General features: G+C 29.7%; 1 protein-coding gene across 1 annotated transcript; it reads left to right on the top strand.

Moving 5' to 3' along the window:
- Nucleotides 1–1696: 1696 nt before the first annotated feature.
- On the top strand, nucleotides 1697–16968 carry LOC113557093 (L-asparaginase-like). The gene is made up of 14 exons (XM_026962402.2): nucleotides 1697–1957; nucleotides 3397–3834; nucleotides 6968–7109; nucleotides 7586–7697; nucleotides 10256–10381; nucleotides 11179–11389; nucleotides 12089–12201; nucleotides 12750–12935; nucleotides 13087–13200; nucleotides 14060–14287; nucleotides 14512–14636; nucleotides 14889–15011; nucleotides 15496–15598; nucleotides 16566–16968. The coding sequence occupies exons 2-14, from the start codon at nucleotides 3519–3521 to the stop codon at nucleotides 16821–16823; spliced, it is 2157 nt and encodes a 718-aa protein (XP_026818203.1). The 5' UTR covers nucleotides 1697–1957; nucleotides 3397–3518; the 3' UTR covers nucleotides 16824–16968.
- Nucleotides 16969–17178: the final 210 nt, after the last annotated feature.

The raw sequence follows: 17178 nt of genomic DNA, 5'->3' as shown, positions 1-17178 counted from the left end.
AATTCTGTTAAAAAATTATTATTTTTTAAATTTCTAAAAGTGTTTTATGTAAATCAACTTTTACTAATATATATTTTAAAAAGAAACTTAATTTTCAGGTAATATAAATATTTAAAAAATTATATACCTGCATGTCAAAAAAATATGAATATAAATTATTTCTTTTTGGAAAAAAATAAGTTGGTATCGCCATCACCATAATAGAAAGTTCTTTCAGTGGTATTTATATCTAAGTATTTAAAAATATTGTTCTGAAGTATACTTAAAAATTCAAAAATCAGAATTTTAATAAATTCTTTATTAATGGAAAAATGGGGGATGAAAATGCTTCTCGGATGTATGTATTATTGTTTTTTTTTTTTTATTTAAAATATAATGCTTGCTATTCGAACTAACTTTTAGCTCAATCAAGTAAGTTGAAAATGACTTAAATATTTAACAAAGAGCGATTGTGAAGTAAATAAATTATGTTACAAAATAAATAGAAGTCATTAGCGCCGATTAAAACAAATTTAAACTAAAGATGAGTAAAGATAATAATAAAACGCTTTTCAAACTTCTTAATGATTATGATGATAAACAAAATAATAACTTTATACATATATTGTGTTTCTAATACATGATTTCATTTATAATTGTTTCATTGTCTTGCATATTTTAATAATAGTTTAATGTATTACTTATACATTTATCTGAGATATACTTATATTAATTAAATGCGTATTAAAATAAAATTCTAGTCAAGAATACTAAATAGTATACTAATAAGGTAATAATATATATTAAGAAGTTCATAAAATTATCAAATTATGATTGTTGTTCGTGTTCTAGTTTATAAAACACTTAATTTGTTTGAACAACACATCTTCGAAAACATAGAAAAATATTCAAAATGATTTTTTTTTAATATTTACGTTATTTAGTTTATAAAAATATATTGTATATATACTGTATAGTATACAGTTTAAGATAACTGATAAATAAAATGGTTATTATGATTTATAATATGATATTTTTTTAACATTTGTTTTTTCTTAACAAGTCGTAAATATGAACAAGAAAAATGTTACCTAAATTACAATAATTCACAATAATTTCATAATACATACATTAGTACATAGACAACTATTTACAAATTATTAACAATATTGATATATTTTATTCAGGCATTTCTTTTTTTGGTTATTTTTATTACTTGTCACTCAGATATTTTGGTATCACATCATAAATCATCAATCATTAAACTATAATATTATGATAATGAATAATCCATATATTATATTATTATATTATGCCTGCGGTAAAAATACGATTCGTTCACATGATTGTTTCCTTTATATTTTGTTTTTACCATTCCTATTTACCTCAACTAGAAATCACGTATTCCCAATAAAATTATTTGATCGCCGTTTTCGTTATCATCTAGTTATGTAGTGACTACTAATTAATAATAAAATGAGAACAATAATAATAATTATTAATTAATGTGATTGCACGCGTGTAAGCTCAAGTGGCTATTGCTATATTATATATCTATACATTATTAATCACGGAACCAAAATTATAATATTGTTAATGTATATTATTATTAATTGTTATGATATCAGCAAAAAGAAAAAGCAGTGGCTCACCATTGGGTGGCGACTTGCTGCACCACAACCGGTAACTGTCTTATTTAAACGGGCTGCGGCGGCGTTGGCAACAATCAGCGGCCGCAGTTCGTGTTCGCACTGCACACGTATATCATAACAGTGCGCACTTTCCGGTGGCGCAGTAGCAACGGTTATTATTTATGGTCATCGACTCGATCTAACATAATTTATAACTACCTCTGCTACCTAAATTTCCATTTACAACTCTACCAAATCCGGTCGTCACGCGTCTCGTCCCGTTCGCGTCTGGTTCACGGAGCTTGTAAAACCGTTTTTTTTTCGATCGAAATACATCCACGTTATCGGTATGTCTATTATATTTTATAATAATAATTATTATTAAATTTATTGTAGTCACTAGCGGTAGCATAGTATTATATTAACTTTGTTTGTATTATGCGTTCGCATGCAATGATGTGTTAAGGAATAAGTTTCACTTACTATCATTCTATACACTTCACAAAATATTTTTGTTATTTTGCTAGTCTTACGAAACAACACAACTTAGTTGTATCTATTCGCTTTTCACTAATATTAAAAAATATATATATTGAAAGACACTTCAGTGGCATCAAAATTTTCCATTTTCAGTCAAGGGCTTAGTTACTCGCGAATTGTCTCAGCGGTACCTACATTTTTTATTAAAATATAGACTAGAATATAAACTAGAATAATTTATTAAAAATGGTATAATGTAAAAATGTAAAAATTAATCATTTTAATAAACATTGCGATTTGTGTAACAGTATGTATACCTACTTATTTTGTACTTTACAATAAAATATATAGGTATAATATAAAATTTGTAAGTAAATACTAAAAAATAATACGAATGAAAATAAAAATACATGGGTTCAAGTACTAATTAGTAATTAATAATTATTTTTTCTATAACTTTGTTTTGTTTCGCTCAAATAAAATGTAATAATAAAATTTACCTTCTGGTGTAAGGAACCTCTTTGTAAAAGAGAGGCTTACATGGCACTGTTCGCATAATTTTTCGGTACGACACGACCAAATCAAATATTACCTATAACATGGATAAAATGAAAAGTACTTATTTAGTAATAATTTTAGGTTTTTATCGTCTGCACAAAATCCTATTACTTTAAATAGATACATTTTGAGGTTTTACTTTTTAAATATCCTGATTATTATATTAAAATTATTTCAAGTACTTACTGATCTTTCAAACCGTATAGACTTATATAAACATTTTTAAATTAAAATTTAAAAAATTATATAATTTAGTTTAATACTGCACCGTACGTCCAAACATATTTTGGCTGTCTACATGTATGTACAGTGGCAGTAGTTTTATCATATATATTAATAGATGGCCTATATAATTTATGGCATTATACCTTGAATTAGAACTTGAAAACTCACACAAAATAAGAAACGTTACTCATAAACGACAAAATATTTTAACCGAGCATTGGTAATATCGTTCTAATTACATAGGCGTATCGCCTGTACACCACAATTAAGATTTTTTTATTTTTTTATTTTTGATCAAACTATCGGTACAGTATTTAATACTTATATGATAATAAAACTCTGACGAATAGACAAACTAATATTTTCTTCTTAATGGAATACCCATATAGTCTGTTTACATTTTAGGTATCTATTACATATAGACACACTGTTTATTAAATAATATTAATTTTAATATATTTTTTGTGAATAAATATTCTGTAGTGTTGGTTCTGAATTTATGATATTAATTTCACATTTATAGGTGTTGTGTCGAAGATATACGTGTGGCCGGACGCTGCAACTGCAACTACTACTGTCACCACTACTGCTACCACTATTACTTATACTACTTTTTAGTGAGCTAAAATTATTTATTTTATTGCAATGGATCAAAATCCGCAACAAGAATCGCGACTGAACGGTGACATCGCGAAAAGTCTGTCAACCATCACGATCGATGTGCCCGCTAATAACAGTGGTGTTGACGGTACTACTGAACAGCAGCCGTACGTTCGGTCCATACCGTCGTCATATCTAGGATCTACGCCGTCACAATCATACCTCGGGTCCACGCCACCACAGTCGTTCCGCAGACGGTGCGACTCGATGAGCGCTAACGAGGATGGCGACCAGAACGAGTCCAAAGTTTTAGTTATCTATACGGGTGGTACCATCGGCATGATACGAAATGACGATAACAGTAAGCGTATAATATAATATATATTATATATATAAATGAGTATATAAATATATGATAGTAATAATCGTGGTGTGTAACATATTATGATATTATCAAAATGGAATAATATTGTAAAAACGATTAGAGCATTTGGACATAAACTATAACTGGAATCTATAAATCTTGTTCTGCTGGTGTGTATAGGTTTTTATAGACAAATTATCTATAAATTAGCGCTGTTTGAATAACAAGAAAAATTTGCAGAAAATAACTAGGATCATCTAAATGTTTTTTTTTAATTAAAAAATAACCAAGTACAATATTATTGAAATTATATTTAAAATTTTCAATTTTGTATACGTACAATTTTTTAGATAAGTAGGTATTGTACTTTTTATTATGAAATTAAGAATATAGATTGTGATTTAATAGTTTATAGTCCGATTGACCTACAAATATGGACATAAGGACATAAGGATGAATAAGGACATTATAAAATATCTCTAGTAATTTACATTTTTCAAATAAGTTAATAGTTTTTGAAATAACGAATATTCACTGTTAAAACTAATTCATTCTGCAATATAATATAACCAATATAAACTAAAAATGATAACAACTAATTGTATAATATTATAATGCGACACATAATGATGTACATGTGACTACTATTATTTGGGATTTGTTGTACTAGTTATATTTATTTATTCATATGACTGAATAATTAATGTACCAGTTCTGTAATTCAGAGTTATAAGAACCCTAACTATCCTGTTAAAATGCGTGATTATACCCTGGATTTGATCAAGTCATTTTCTTAATTTCTTTAGCTGCGTTTATGTAACTGAACTCATGTTACTTTCGTGGAAAAAAATCAAGTGTGTACATAAAAATTGAAATTTGGATAATTATTTTATGGTTATAAGTATTTATAGTTTAAGTGAGCGAAGTAGTGAACAGGAATACTTCGTGTAATGTTGGTCTACTACTTTGTTTACCTATAAACTTAAAATATTTATAATTTTTAAATTACTCGTTCGAATTTTAATTTTTATACATCGAAATATTCCGAGAAATATTTTGCTTTATAATATGAAACTAAAAATGTATGTCATCATTCATAAAAGTAAAAACTTATAACAATAAAAAATATAATTTGTTTAAAAAAATGTTGTTTTATTTCTACTGGAAATTATGTAAATAAAATTTTTCTTAAAACGTTTATAGATTTTAAATTAATGAGTATATAAGTACACAATAAAAATAATTGCCAAGTTTATATTAATAACACAATTTCAAATTTTAATTTAAACAAAATGATCGACTCTTTTAAAATGGAATTGAAACATTAGAAACAAAACTATTAGCGAACACGTTTCAGTAGGTATACCTAATGTAATGTATATTATAATATACACCATTTCATATACGTTACGGTGTCATTGTAGACTCAATTTTTTGCGAGTTATTTTTTTACTGTGTATAATCAATATTTACAATATACACTATCGAAGTGCTTATATCCACAGAGTTCAGTTCGTTCGTTAGTCACGTGACTTTAGACTTTCTGGTAGGCGTAAAACGCTGCAGAAATTACGTGCACATTGTTCGCCGTGAAGTAGTTAGGCAGTTTAATGATATTTATCATAATTTTTTAATCATCTCGTGGCTATAGAGACCTTGCACCGCTAATTAAGCACGCAAGATCGTCGATATGATTTTGGTGGTGGCAACGGCGAACACGTGTTCGTACACGTGTCTCGTCGTACGCCGACCATTATATTAAAATAATTTACACCGAAATACAATTGTGGATCGCTTAAACCGTTTCATAATCGAGTTGTGTAATTAATTACAGTAATTCTCGTTTTCTTAGTTGTTATGATATAGTTAATTGTAGCAAGCATATACCTATTATAATATTATGGAGGTACTTGTACCGGAACGGTAGTAACAACAACAAAGTTGTTTTAAGAACGTTCTAGATTTTGCTAACGGGCGACGACCTATTACAAGTGCCTACCATATATATAATAATAATAATATAATACAAGAACATAAGGTGGCCCCCTCCAAATAACGTAATCATCGTATAATCCCTAACTGTTTTTAGTTAAATCTTTGTACAATATATTTTTTATAAAATCTTTTGTATAAACTTTATTTATGAAATATATTGTGCATATATTTACTAACCAGTAACCAAGACATTGTTACGGTAAAAATTATATCGTTGGTCGTTTGCAAGACACCGAGAATTCAGCGCGATGACGATTTATTGAACGCAACAGAACTATTGGCTTCGATTATTATAAAATACCTAAGCGTATTATTAATTATTATTATAATTATTTAATATTACCCAAACTTAAAACGCTTTCAATTATCCAATAACACAATATTTACTAGCCGCAGTGACACAATGGTCACAAACATACACCCTGCGGTGTATCTGAAAATAATTTTTTATATAACTTTTAATACAGAGAATAAACATCCAACCTGTCCTTACTATTATTATTTATGAATTTTTATTCGTATTTATAATATTTGCCCTCTCTCCCCGTAGGAAGACGATCCACATTAAATTATAACGCACTTTGAACGGATTTATTTGCTACTTATACAATACTTTTACATAAATTGTATAAATATACAGTTTTATATTGTTAAAACCATATGAATTTTTTATTATATTACAGTAATAATAAAGGCAATTTAATACTTGATTATAACTATGAGTGACTTGCAAAGTACACATGTAATTCTAACTATAATTTTTAGATTTCGGAAAATATTACTCTGGTAGTTTAATTAAAAAGTAATACTCTAACGTGGCTTATCGTATTTACACGTACGTTTCATTTGCATTTTTATTTATAGATATTTTGTGATATAAATATTCCGGTTGTCTCTTATTATTATGGGTTGTTTATAACTTTTACTTTATAAGACTTTATATCTTTGCATATTTTTTTATAGAAATATCAAGTGAACGTAATAATATGAATTACCTAGTTTGATTATACAAACATATTTCATAAGCTTTAATTTTTAAATTAAATTTAGATTCCAAAAAAATGTACTGTAGTATATTCACATTAAATATAAAACATCGAATATTTCTGAAAATATATTATACGTTTTTACTTAGTGTTGATACCCACGCCTAGCAACGGAAACTCCACCGATTTTCTAATGGAGCACAAGATGCGCCAAGATCCCAGGTTGTACGACGCAAAGTATGCACAACATAAGTATGGAGCGTCCATGAACTGCAGTCCACTAGTTTTGCCGTAAGTATAATTGTAAAAGTATATTTTATAGATATGTTATTAGATACTATCCGGTTGTGCATGTAAGAGTTCTATGTTTTAAAGTTATAAATCTAATCCCACCCCAGAAAATATACGTGTTATTTTACAGGTAGATACATCATATACTTTATAAAGTTTAAATCAAAATAGATTTCTTCAAATTCTCACTTGCAATAATTTATGTTAGGCGTTGCTGTTAACTTTGATTATATATCAAATGTCTAAATATATGACGATTGATAATATATTTATATTGTATATACAGAGTGAAACAGGACTATTTAACAAATATAGTAAGATTTGTAATGGAAGTTTGTCAAATAGTCTTATTACACCTTATATATATATATAAATTACTCGCGCTATAAATACTGTATATATATTGACTAAATAGAAAATCTATTGTAAATATAATATAATTTATCGACCATCGTCATATTTTTACTTGATCGCAGCCTCGTCAAGGGATTCCGGAGAATTGTTTATTCGGTGTACCAGTACCCGGAACTATTAGATTCGAGCAACATGTGCATGCGCGATTGGCGATGCATAGCTGAAGACATATGGGTACGTTTATATTGTATACATTATGATATATAGTCCTTAGTTTTAATAATTTAGTATAAAGATTTATGGGTTAGTGACTTAAATTTGAGTGTAAATAGTGACTCGTGAGAAAATATGGTGATATACAGTATGTTTTTTCGTCAGAAATGTAGTATATAATGCCGGTCGATCACATGTCGGTTGGAATCATAGTAAAAGATTTCACAGAAATCGAAAACAGATGTGTTCAGTCAACACGTGAAGTACAAATTTTGACCTTTTTGAAAAAATATTTTCATCTGACTATTATAACTATTATACATTATTATTATTATTATAACTATTATACATTATTATTATTATTATATACATTTAAACATTACACATAATGTATTATAATAATTATATTATGTGCATGATTTCTAAATGTATTTTAAGCAGGCCTTAAATTAAATCTTTAATTATACATTTGTACGTATTGTCAGCTGCTGACAACGGTATCCATTGTAGTGTCATCGACTCGCTACATAGGTATGTATTGTTCTAATAATGTAGAATACTTAAATCGAAAAGAATTAAATTCAAAAATTCATTCAACTTGACAAATCTGGCATAACTATATGATATCCTTTAGACTTATAATACCACAAGTTGAGAATGTATGTATAATTTATAATAGATTTAGTGTTTGCAGAGTCGTGCCGTTAAAATTTGGCGCCCAGGGCAAAATTAAAAATATTTGTCCTCTATTTTATTTATCATTATGCATTTTAATTTTTTTGGCACCCCTCTAAACCATGCCCCCTAGGCCCCCCACGGCACGGCTCTGAGTGTTTGGAACACTTTTTAAATATGACTTTAGGGAAATTATAAATATAAAAAGTTTTTCGATATCGACGACATTATTCTCATAGTTCTAATCTAAAATATTAATTTATTTAATAATATTGGCGGGATTTTAAATATTGTTTTTTGCTTGAGATGACTGCAGTTCTATAAATTAATTTCTGAAAATATATAATCAATATATGATTCTACTTCCCTCTAACAATATCTTCAACATTACAAGTAAAAAAAAAAAGAATATCAGAAATATTATATAACATAAGTATAATGCTATAATATAATATAAATAAGTTAATCAAAATATTATAATAAATATAATACATACAATAGTATAAATAATGATAGGGGGTATTTTTAATAGAAAATTATTAGTGGGTTTATATTGTTCTGACTCAGATAAAGGCTATGTTAATTTCTTTGTGTTCATTTTTGGATGTTTCGTGGAGTGCAGATGTTAGGACAAGCTGAGCATGTGATAATGTATTGCATCGTATTTTTTTTTTCACATAGGAACATTAGAAACACTGAACAAGGTACCTATCTACATTATATAGAAGCCTCATTTTTGTTTTATTTTTCGTTCATCCTACTCCTGTCCTAAATCTGTTTAGTATTCACTAAAACGGCCATGCTTCATTATAATCCAGTGAAAGTGACTTATTTGAAATCTATTTGGAGTTACTACTTATCTGATTTTTTAACTTGGACGTTTTTTTTTCTTCAAAGTGTGTTTATGAAACAGTTTCAGTATAATTCATAAAACTTTCCATGAACTTGAGATCTGAGAGTTGAGCAGTTTCAATAATATGAATTGGAGATGCTGTAAGTCTGATATTATTTTCGTTTTTTCACAGTCAGCATGCATAGATAGAGGTGCAACTATTCCCTAATAAATATTATAATATAATATATATATAATTACTTAACTTGTACATGTATTAAGCATGATTTGTAATGCGTGACATAACCTTTTTACTTAAGACCTACATCATACTGAACATGAGTATTTATTGTATTTCATTTTCCCATTAAAACGTATAAAGCTAGTACCATCATTATTAAGACTTAGGGGCTACAACCTAATGCGCAGCCGCTGATTTTCCGCATTATGCAATAGCATAATACATGCAATGAATGCATCGATCCTCGTCATTATTTTCTGCACGGTATTTTAAGACTTAATGTAAGTGAGTGGTAAACCGTTACTCCGAGGTATTTTGAACGTTGAGTCAATTATAAATACAAGACAAGTGCGATAGCCTCAAGGAACAATGTCTTTGTATAGTGTACATCGAATAATTCTTCCATATCCAGACGTAACCTACACGTTCTACACTACAGTATTAATTTTAATAAATTTGATTGATAACAACTATGAAATTGCCTGTAATATTATAAAATATATAATATTATAAATATTATAGGGTTTGAACTTAAACCCGTTTGTGGTACCTAAGTTTTCTCGTCCAATCATCAAAAACCAAAATCTTACTTAATATTAACAGAAAAATATATAAAAGTCATTAGGATATTAAACATGTTTTGTAGCATATTATAATATATATTATTATATAACACTTAACACATATTATATTACCGAACTATTCTAAGAACAGACATTCAGAAACTGCAGCATCGTGTGTAAAATTTCTAACCAAATTATATCGAATCAAACTAAAATAATATTATTAGGTAGGTATTATAATACTGAAAATTTATTTAATATTTTACAGCAAGCATACGAACTTTACGATGGATTCGTTGTATTGCACGGCACCGATACGCTAGCGTATACTGCGTCCGCACTGTCATTCATGTTTGAGAACCTTGGGAAGACTATCATCATTACGGGTGCTCAGGTATTATACTAGTATGATGGTATTATTATTATGATATGCATTTAAAAAATATTATAATATAATTTCACTAGTCGTGAACATATATTATATAATATTATACCTATTACCTATCTCTATGGCTGTAGATACTACCATGATCACCTATTCGTTTACTATTAAGTTTCGTCAACCTCGGTTAGATATACTCGTAGGCTATTCATAAAGATTTTTTATTTATTACTTTTTACAAATCCGTAATTTGAGAAAATTCTATAGGCACGAATCAATATTACACCTATTCATATTATATAATAAATATTATACTACACTTCAATAGTAGTTTAAAATTTTATAATACATAAATATAAAACAACACAACACATGTTTATTTCGAATGTGTATACATGTTATAATTAGCTATCGTCACTGTTGTAAGTGCTGCTGTTTTCGGTCTCAAGGATAAATTGTTCTATCATAGCTAAATGTAGAAGTTTCAAAACACTTTAAAATTAATAGTGTGATTCGTTAAAAATGATTGATTAGTATTAAGTACATAGTATGATCCCCGTATTGGCGCAGTCAACACTAAACCATAAATTTAGCCCTTTCCTCGATTATTTGAATAAATTAGCTTATTATTAGATTCCTCGAATACATTTTTTGTTGTGATTTTAGGATCACTCCAGAATTATGAATTCTAGCTTTAGAAAACTAAATCTCACCAACACTTACTAATATTTACGTGCCTATAGATGAAATATGTTATAACACTACAATGTGGTTTCCTGACCGTTAGATGGTTTGTTGTATCTATTTAGCTGCCGGTATTCGATTTGCGTAGCGATGGTAGTGACAACTTCGTCACCAGTTTGCTGATGGCAGGTAATTATTGCATCCCCGAGGTGACGATTCTGTTCCATAACAAACTATTGCGCGGAAACCGTACTGTCAAGGTCGACTGCGAGAGCTTCGCTGCATTCGACTCGCCCAACTTGGCGCCATTGGCCGTCATCGGGATCGATATAAATGGTATATATATTTATAATATTGGTATCCATATACTAACATGATATTGTAGATTATTAAGTTAGTTATATTTTTTTAACGCATAAATATTATAGGATGACATTAAACATGAGTGTGTTGTATCCGTCTTAAAAACTATATTAATATTATTATTATTTATATTAATATTAACTATATAAATATTTTTGTTTTTCGAATTATTTGAGATGATGAATGTTTATTGTGTGTTACTCACATCAGTTCCCATGTAAGCGATGCTAGTCATCTGGTCATGATGCATTAGTAGGCTACAAATTATTACAGACCCCTGAAGTTTTCTCTCGTCACTCGTAGGCTACTAAATTATAAAGTTGTTTCAACGATTTTCTTTAAAATGTGACTCGATCACAGCATGAACAATTTTATTTATTTATTTATTTTTTTTTTTTTTGATGAATTTAATAGTATACTAGTATAATATTATAATCACAAAATGTTAAATTTCCTATGATATTGTAAGCGCAATCACAATTCAGCGTCCTTCTTGATTCCTTCCAAGATTGACAACCGTGCATGGCGGGTGTTGGTCGGAAATACTAAAATAATAACAACTCATATCAGTTAAATTTTTCGATAATCTATCTGTTTTATATTTACATGGTGTTTTTCATGATCCATCACTAATATTGCGATATCGTTGTCATTTGTGTATTGGTAATGCAGTGTCGTTTAGACAGATCTTCCGACCGAGGTCCATCGAGAAATTTGCGGTTCACCTGCAGCTCGACGAGAACGTCAGCTTGCTGCGCATTTTTCCCAACATTACAGCTGACACGGTAAACACTAGTTATAATAATTAATTATATTATTATGATACAAATATCACCATTATGCAAAAAGTCGCCAAAAGATATTATATAAATATTTATGTTACGGTAAACCTGATTAAAGCGTTAAAAACCGTAGAGGTGTATACGAGTATATACAAAAAATATAAATAACCAGTATTGTTTATTATTATATGTGTAATAATAATTAATAATTTAGTTTATTCGGTTACTTGTTCAGATTATTAGCTACTTTTTGCTCTCTTCGTCGACATATGCGGCTCGCGGTCTTATTTACAAAAACTAAAATTTTAATTTTTTTTACATTTATAAAAAAAAATATATATTTTTATTATTATTACTTTATAATTTCATATTTCGTAATTTGATATGTTTATCGGATGTTAGCTATGTTTATTATTTTTGTGGTATAAGAGTACAGATTAGATAATTTGGCTCTTGATATATAATTGCATTAATATATGTGGCTCGAGTACATAGTCATGTTGGCCACCCCTGTTATATACTAACGCTATATCGGGGGAGGAATGATACAGGTCCGGACGTTCCTGCAGCCACCTATCCGAGGTGTAGTGCTCCAAACATATGGAGCTGGAAATTTACCCGGAAATCGTTCCGATATCATGGCGGAGCTGAAGGATGCCACTGACAGAGGCGTCATTGTGTTCAACTGTAGTCAATGTTTCAAAGGATCAGTGACGGCCGTATACCAAACGGGACATGTATGTTTATAAAATATTATTTATTTATTTTAATTTTTATCTGATAGGCGCCCGTCATATTACAACAGTGAATTAGAAGATTAATTTGATACCTGTAAAAAAAATGTTAAAACTGTAACTGATACCTGCTTTTTCATACATATATTAACAGGTGCTGAATCAGGTTGGCGTTATATCAGGCAACGACATCACGCCTGAGGCTGCACTCGCAAAGCTCTCGTACGTATTATCCAAGGACGACTGGGACCTGAGCACCAAACGAATGGTAAGTGTACACAAGCGTTCGTTCTTCATATTTTTCTCTTTACATGCCTTGTAGGTGTTTCGCAGCTAAGTAATTTAAGTCTTTCCAATGATTTCTGTCTTCTGAGTCCTCTGTTCTTGCTGATTCATCAATATTTATTAAATAATTTATCACGTGGTCCATCTCTGTCTCAGTCGGAACCACGTGGTCTCTTTCCGCAACTGGTTTATTGATTAAGACATTATTTATGAGATCTTGTTTTGCTCTCCGTGTATATCTAGCATATTCAATTCTTTTAGATGTAAGGAAATTTTAGATGTTTGGTCTATTGAATAATTTCTAATATCTAAGTGTTTTTTTCATCACCTTTTGTTGTTGATCATCTTTTGCATCCAGCAATTGGGTAAAGGTACGAAGTATAGAATCTTATTTTAGATTCTTTTGATAGTAATTTTTACTTTAACATCTTGTTCATGGCGAAATTGCCCCGATTTGCTGACGATATCTTGAGATTTATTTCATTGTACATATTATTGTTAGTGTTTATATTTATACCCAGATATTTAAAATTATCCACTTGTTAAAAAATATATTGACCTATATCAATATTTTATTTGTTGATCATCTGCCTAGACATAACTAAATACTTAATTTTGGTTAATTTTCAATTCTGTTCTTTGGCGGCTTCTATTAGCTTAAGCATACTTGAAATTCTTAGTATAACTAAATCTATTTACATATAAATATAAAATGAGTTTTTTACTAATGGCTTTAAAAAACTACAAAACCGATATAGTTATTTTTCCTTGGCCGAAGTTGAGTTATTCAACTGTAATATAATATATAATTACCATTACGATAATATCGTTAAATTATGCAGATGCTTGGGGCAAACTTGAGGGGTGAAATGAGCAGTGGACCACCAAAACCTCCACGAAAAAATCGCGCCGCGGACGAGTGGGATTTAGTAGACGCTGTAGCCCGCACGCTGTTACACGTGAACGGTTCACAAGAATTGACCGCACTCGGGGGTGTTTTGTTTCCAGCCATGTTGGGAAACGCTGTCGCTCGTTCCGACTTGAACAAACTGGATGAACTCAAAGGCTTTGTAAGTATATAATATATATCTATGTATATATATACACTTAGAATTCGGCCTTCCTTTATCGGTGATATCATACCTTACCATCACCTATATTATAATTATAATATACAGAATGGAAAAACCGTATTTTTTAATTTAATTAACTCATCAAAATGGAAAAATATAGTAACTCCCTGTATAAGTGGATGTTTATTGATGTCAATATGTTTCATTATACGTTTTTTCAGGGAGCTGACTTTTCCGCACAAAATGCTGACGGCCGTACAGCCTTGCACCTGGCGTGCGCTTTGGGAGACGTTCGCATCGTCCGGTACTTATTGTTGAACGGATCCAGCGTACACATAAAAGACAAGTAAGTAAATTAAATACTAACTCTCAAATACAAAAAAAAAAGATAATAAAAAATTCTATAATGTATCATAATTTGATAACTTTGAGCTCACAGCTTTGGTGTACGGTACAAATATCTATTTTATGCACCTATCCATAATTACCTTCAATCACCCTTACCAATTATGTAACTCTAATGACATCAATGAAGTATGACAAAGTAATAATATTTCATATATATTTACCGATATTTTTGTTTTCACTTGTGTTTTAGATTTGATAGGACGCCGTTAATCGATGCCGTCGAAAACGACCGAAAGGACGTGGTGGCGCTATTACGAAGGTGCGGTGCTCATTTAAACTCGCCCGCTAAGCACGTCGGTCAACAGCTGTGCAAGTGAGTAGTTGTTGAGAAATATTTACATAAACGTCTAAGGCTTTATAATAACCATGATTCCTGTCTAATATTTACTCCAAATTCCATAGAACATAAATGAATTTAATAGTGGATTAAAATCTATTGAACAAATCGTGAGACACTGAATCATCAAATGTTTAATGATTTTGTTGATCGATATGCATGTGTTTAAAAATAATATTTATTATATATATGTTATAATTTTGTGTATAAGCTGATTTTAAATTTGTATGCGTATGCAGCTTTCAATCTAATCATAAAATACTAAAATAGATAAATAGATAAATATTTGCTTACATAAAAATTCCAAACTGATCAAAAATTATTAATTTATATTTTAAATTCTTATAGAGGATTTTATAAATCTGTCCAGATAACATTTTAAAAGTATCATGAGTTTTTAAATGCAATATATGAATAGTCCAGGTAGTAGTATTTTTATTAATCTCGTTGATTCTAATAGTGCTGCGGCCAAGGGAAACTTGCAGAGGTTGCGATCTTACGCAGCCGCTGGAGCCGATCCGATTTCTGCCAAGGACATGTATGGCAGAACGCCATTGCACGCAGTACGTATTGTATTATCTACAGTAAACTATTAATATTTGTTATGTTTGTTGTGTATATCACGTACATATTAGTCATTTTAATTTTCAATATTGACATGTTACGTGATATATAACTTATACGGAGATTAGAATAATCCTAATTTATACTTTCTGTCTATCTATAACTGTCGTCACTCGACAAAGTCCTTAAAATAATTCTTCTACTGTAGATTATAAATACTATCTAGGTAATAATTGTTGTTAAGATAGCTTTTTAAATGGTTACAGTAGTGTACTCATTCAATTAGATACTTTAACAGGTTCTCTATACAAGTATGATTACGAATATATTCGTATAATAATACGAATTAATTATTTTAAATCATATAATTATAGCATTGCATACATCTAGTATTGTGAACATGAGTAGGTACTCTTACTTCAATACAAATGTATAACAACATTTATAAGTTATTGTTTGAATATTATGTTCAATACGTTTATAACAACAAAAACAATACATTTGCCTAATTTAATTTATTCTAATAGAATATACTTTCTAAGGTTAGCTCATGAAATCTGGAGACAAATAGGTTTTTTAATCTGGTACTTACAGCCTACTGTCTATAGGAAGCGCTTTGACAATAGATTGAAAACGAATACGAATATTATGTCTTAGAAATATTTTGTTCTCCAACCATGTGTTCTCAGATTTTTTATTAGAGTCAATTAAAGGAAAGTTAAGATCATTTTACTATGTTTGTATATGTTGGACTTTTTACGATAAAAATTAAAAATACGAGCTAATTATGTGCTAAAGAATTTCATAAAAAAATTATTAATTTTTTGTAGCTATCTAAGCTAGTATTTTCAAACCTGCAATTTGGGCCAACTGGTGGAATAAGTGTCTAATTTTTGGCCGTTATTTAAAACAAAAATAGTGTTGAAAAACACAGGACTCTATATGCAATATATTATTTCTTCGTAGGCCGCGCTCACAGATCAAACGGAAGTGGTCGAGTACTTGCTGTCGTTACATTCAGCTGTCTTCACGCTTGGACATGTGGACGCCGGTCTCCCGGCTGATCTACTTGGCGTTACTCCAGTGGACGTAGCCCGGGCAGCTGGTCACGCGGTTCTCGCCGAAAGACTTCAGCAGCATTTCAACAACTGCAGCGGACGTGCAAAAAAGCAGTCACCGCAGCAGTGGAATGGTAATGGAGTGGAGATCAAGGAAAAGGCGTAGCCTTTTTCCTATAACTAACGTGGGACCGCTAGACCTATATAATCACCTGTATGATTATTATTATTTTTATTATCATCATCATTATTATTATTATTATTATTATTATAACTCGTATCACTATTATTATTATTATTTTATAAAATTATGTCGTGTGTGTTATTTTATAATGTTTCCTGTATTAGGCAAATATTGTATTATCTCTGATATCGCATAATAGCGCCCGTAGAAATTACTATCTAAGTTAGGTCTCGGACGATGGGCTTCTTTAGCTCATTTCGTACCATTGTTCTCTCACTCTCTTTCTTTTGCTCGTATATTCTACCACCTTATTTTAGTCTTATATTTGTCGGACCTT

The sequence above is a fragment of the Rhopalosiphum maidis genome, chromosome 3 (genome assembly GCF_003676215.2).
Source record: "Rhopalosiphum maidis isolate BTI-1 chromosome 3, ASM367621v3, whole genome shotgun sequence".
Lineage (NCBI taxonomy): Eukaryota > Metazoa > Arthropoda > Insecta > Hemiptera > Aphididae > Rhopalosiphum > Rhopalosiphum maidis.
Note: the sequence above shows the minus strand (reverse complement) of the source record. Positions and strands in the feature narration are given on the sequence as shown.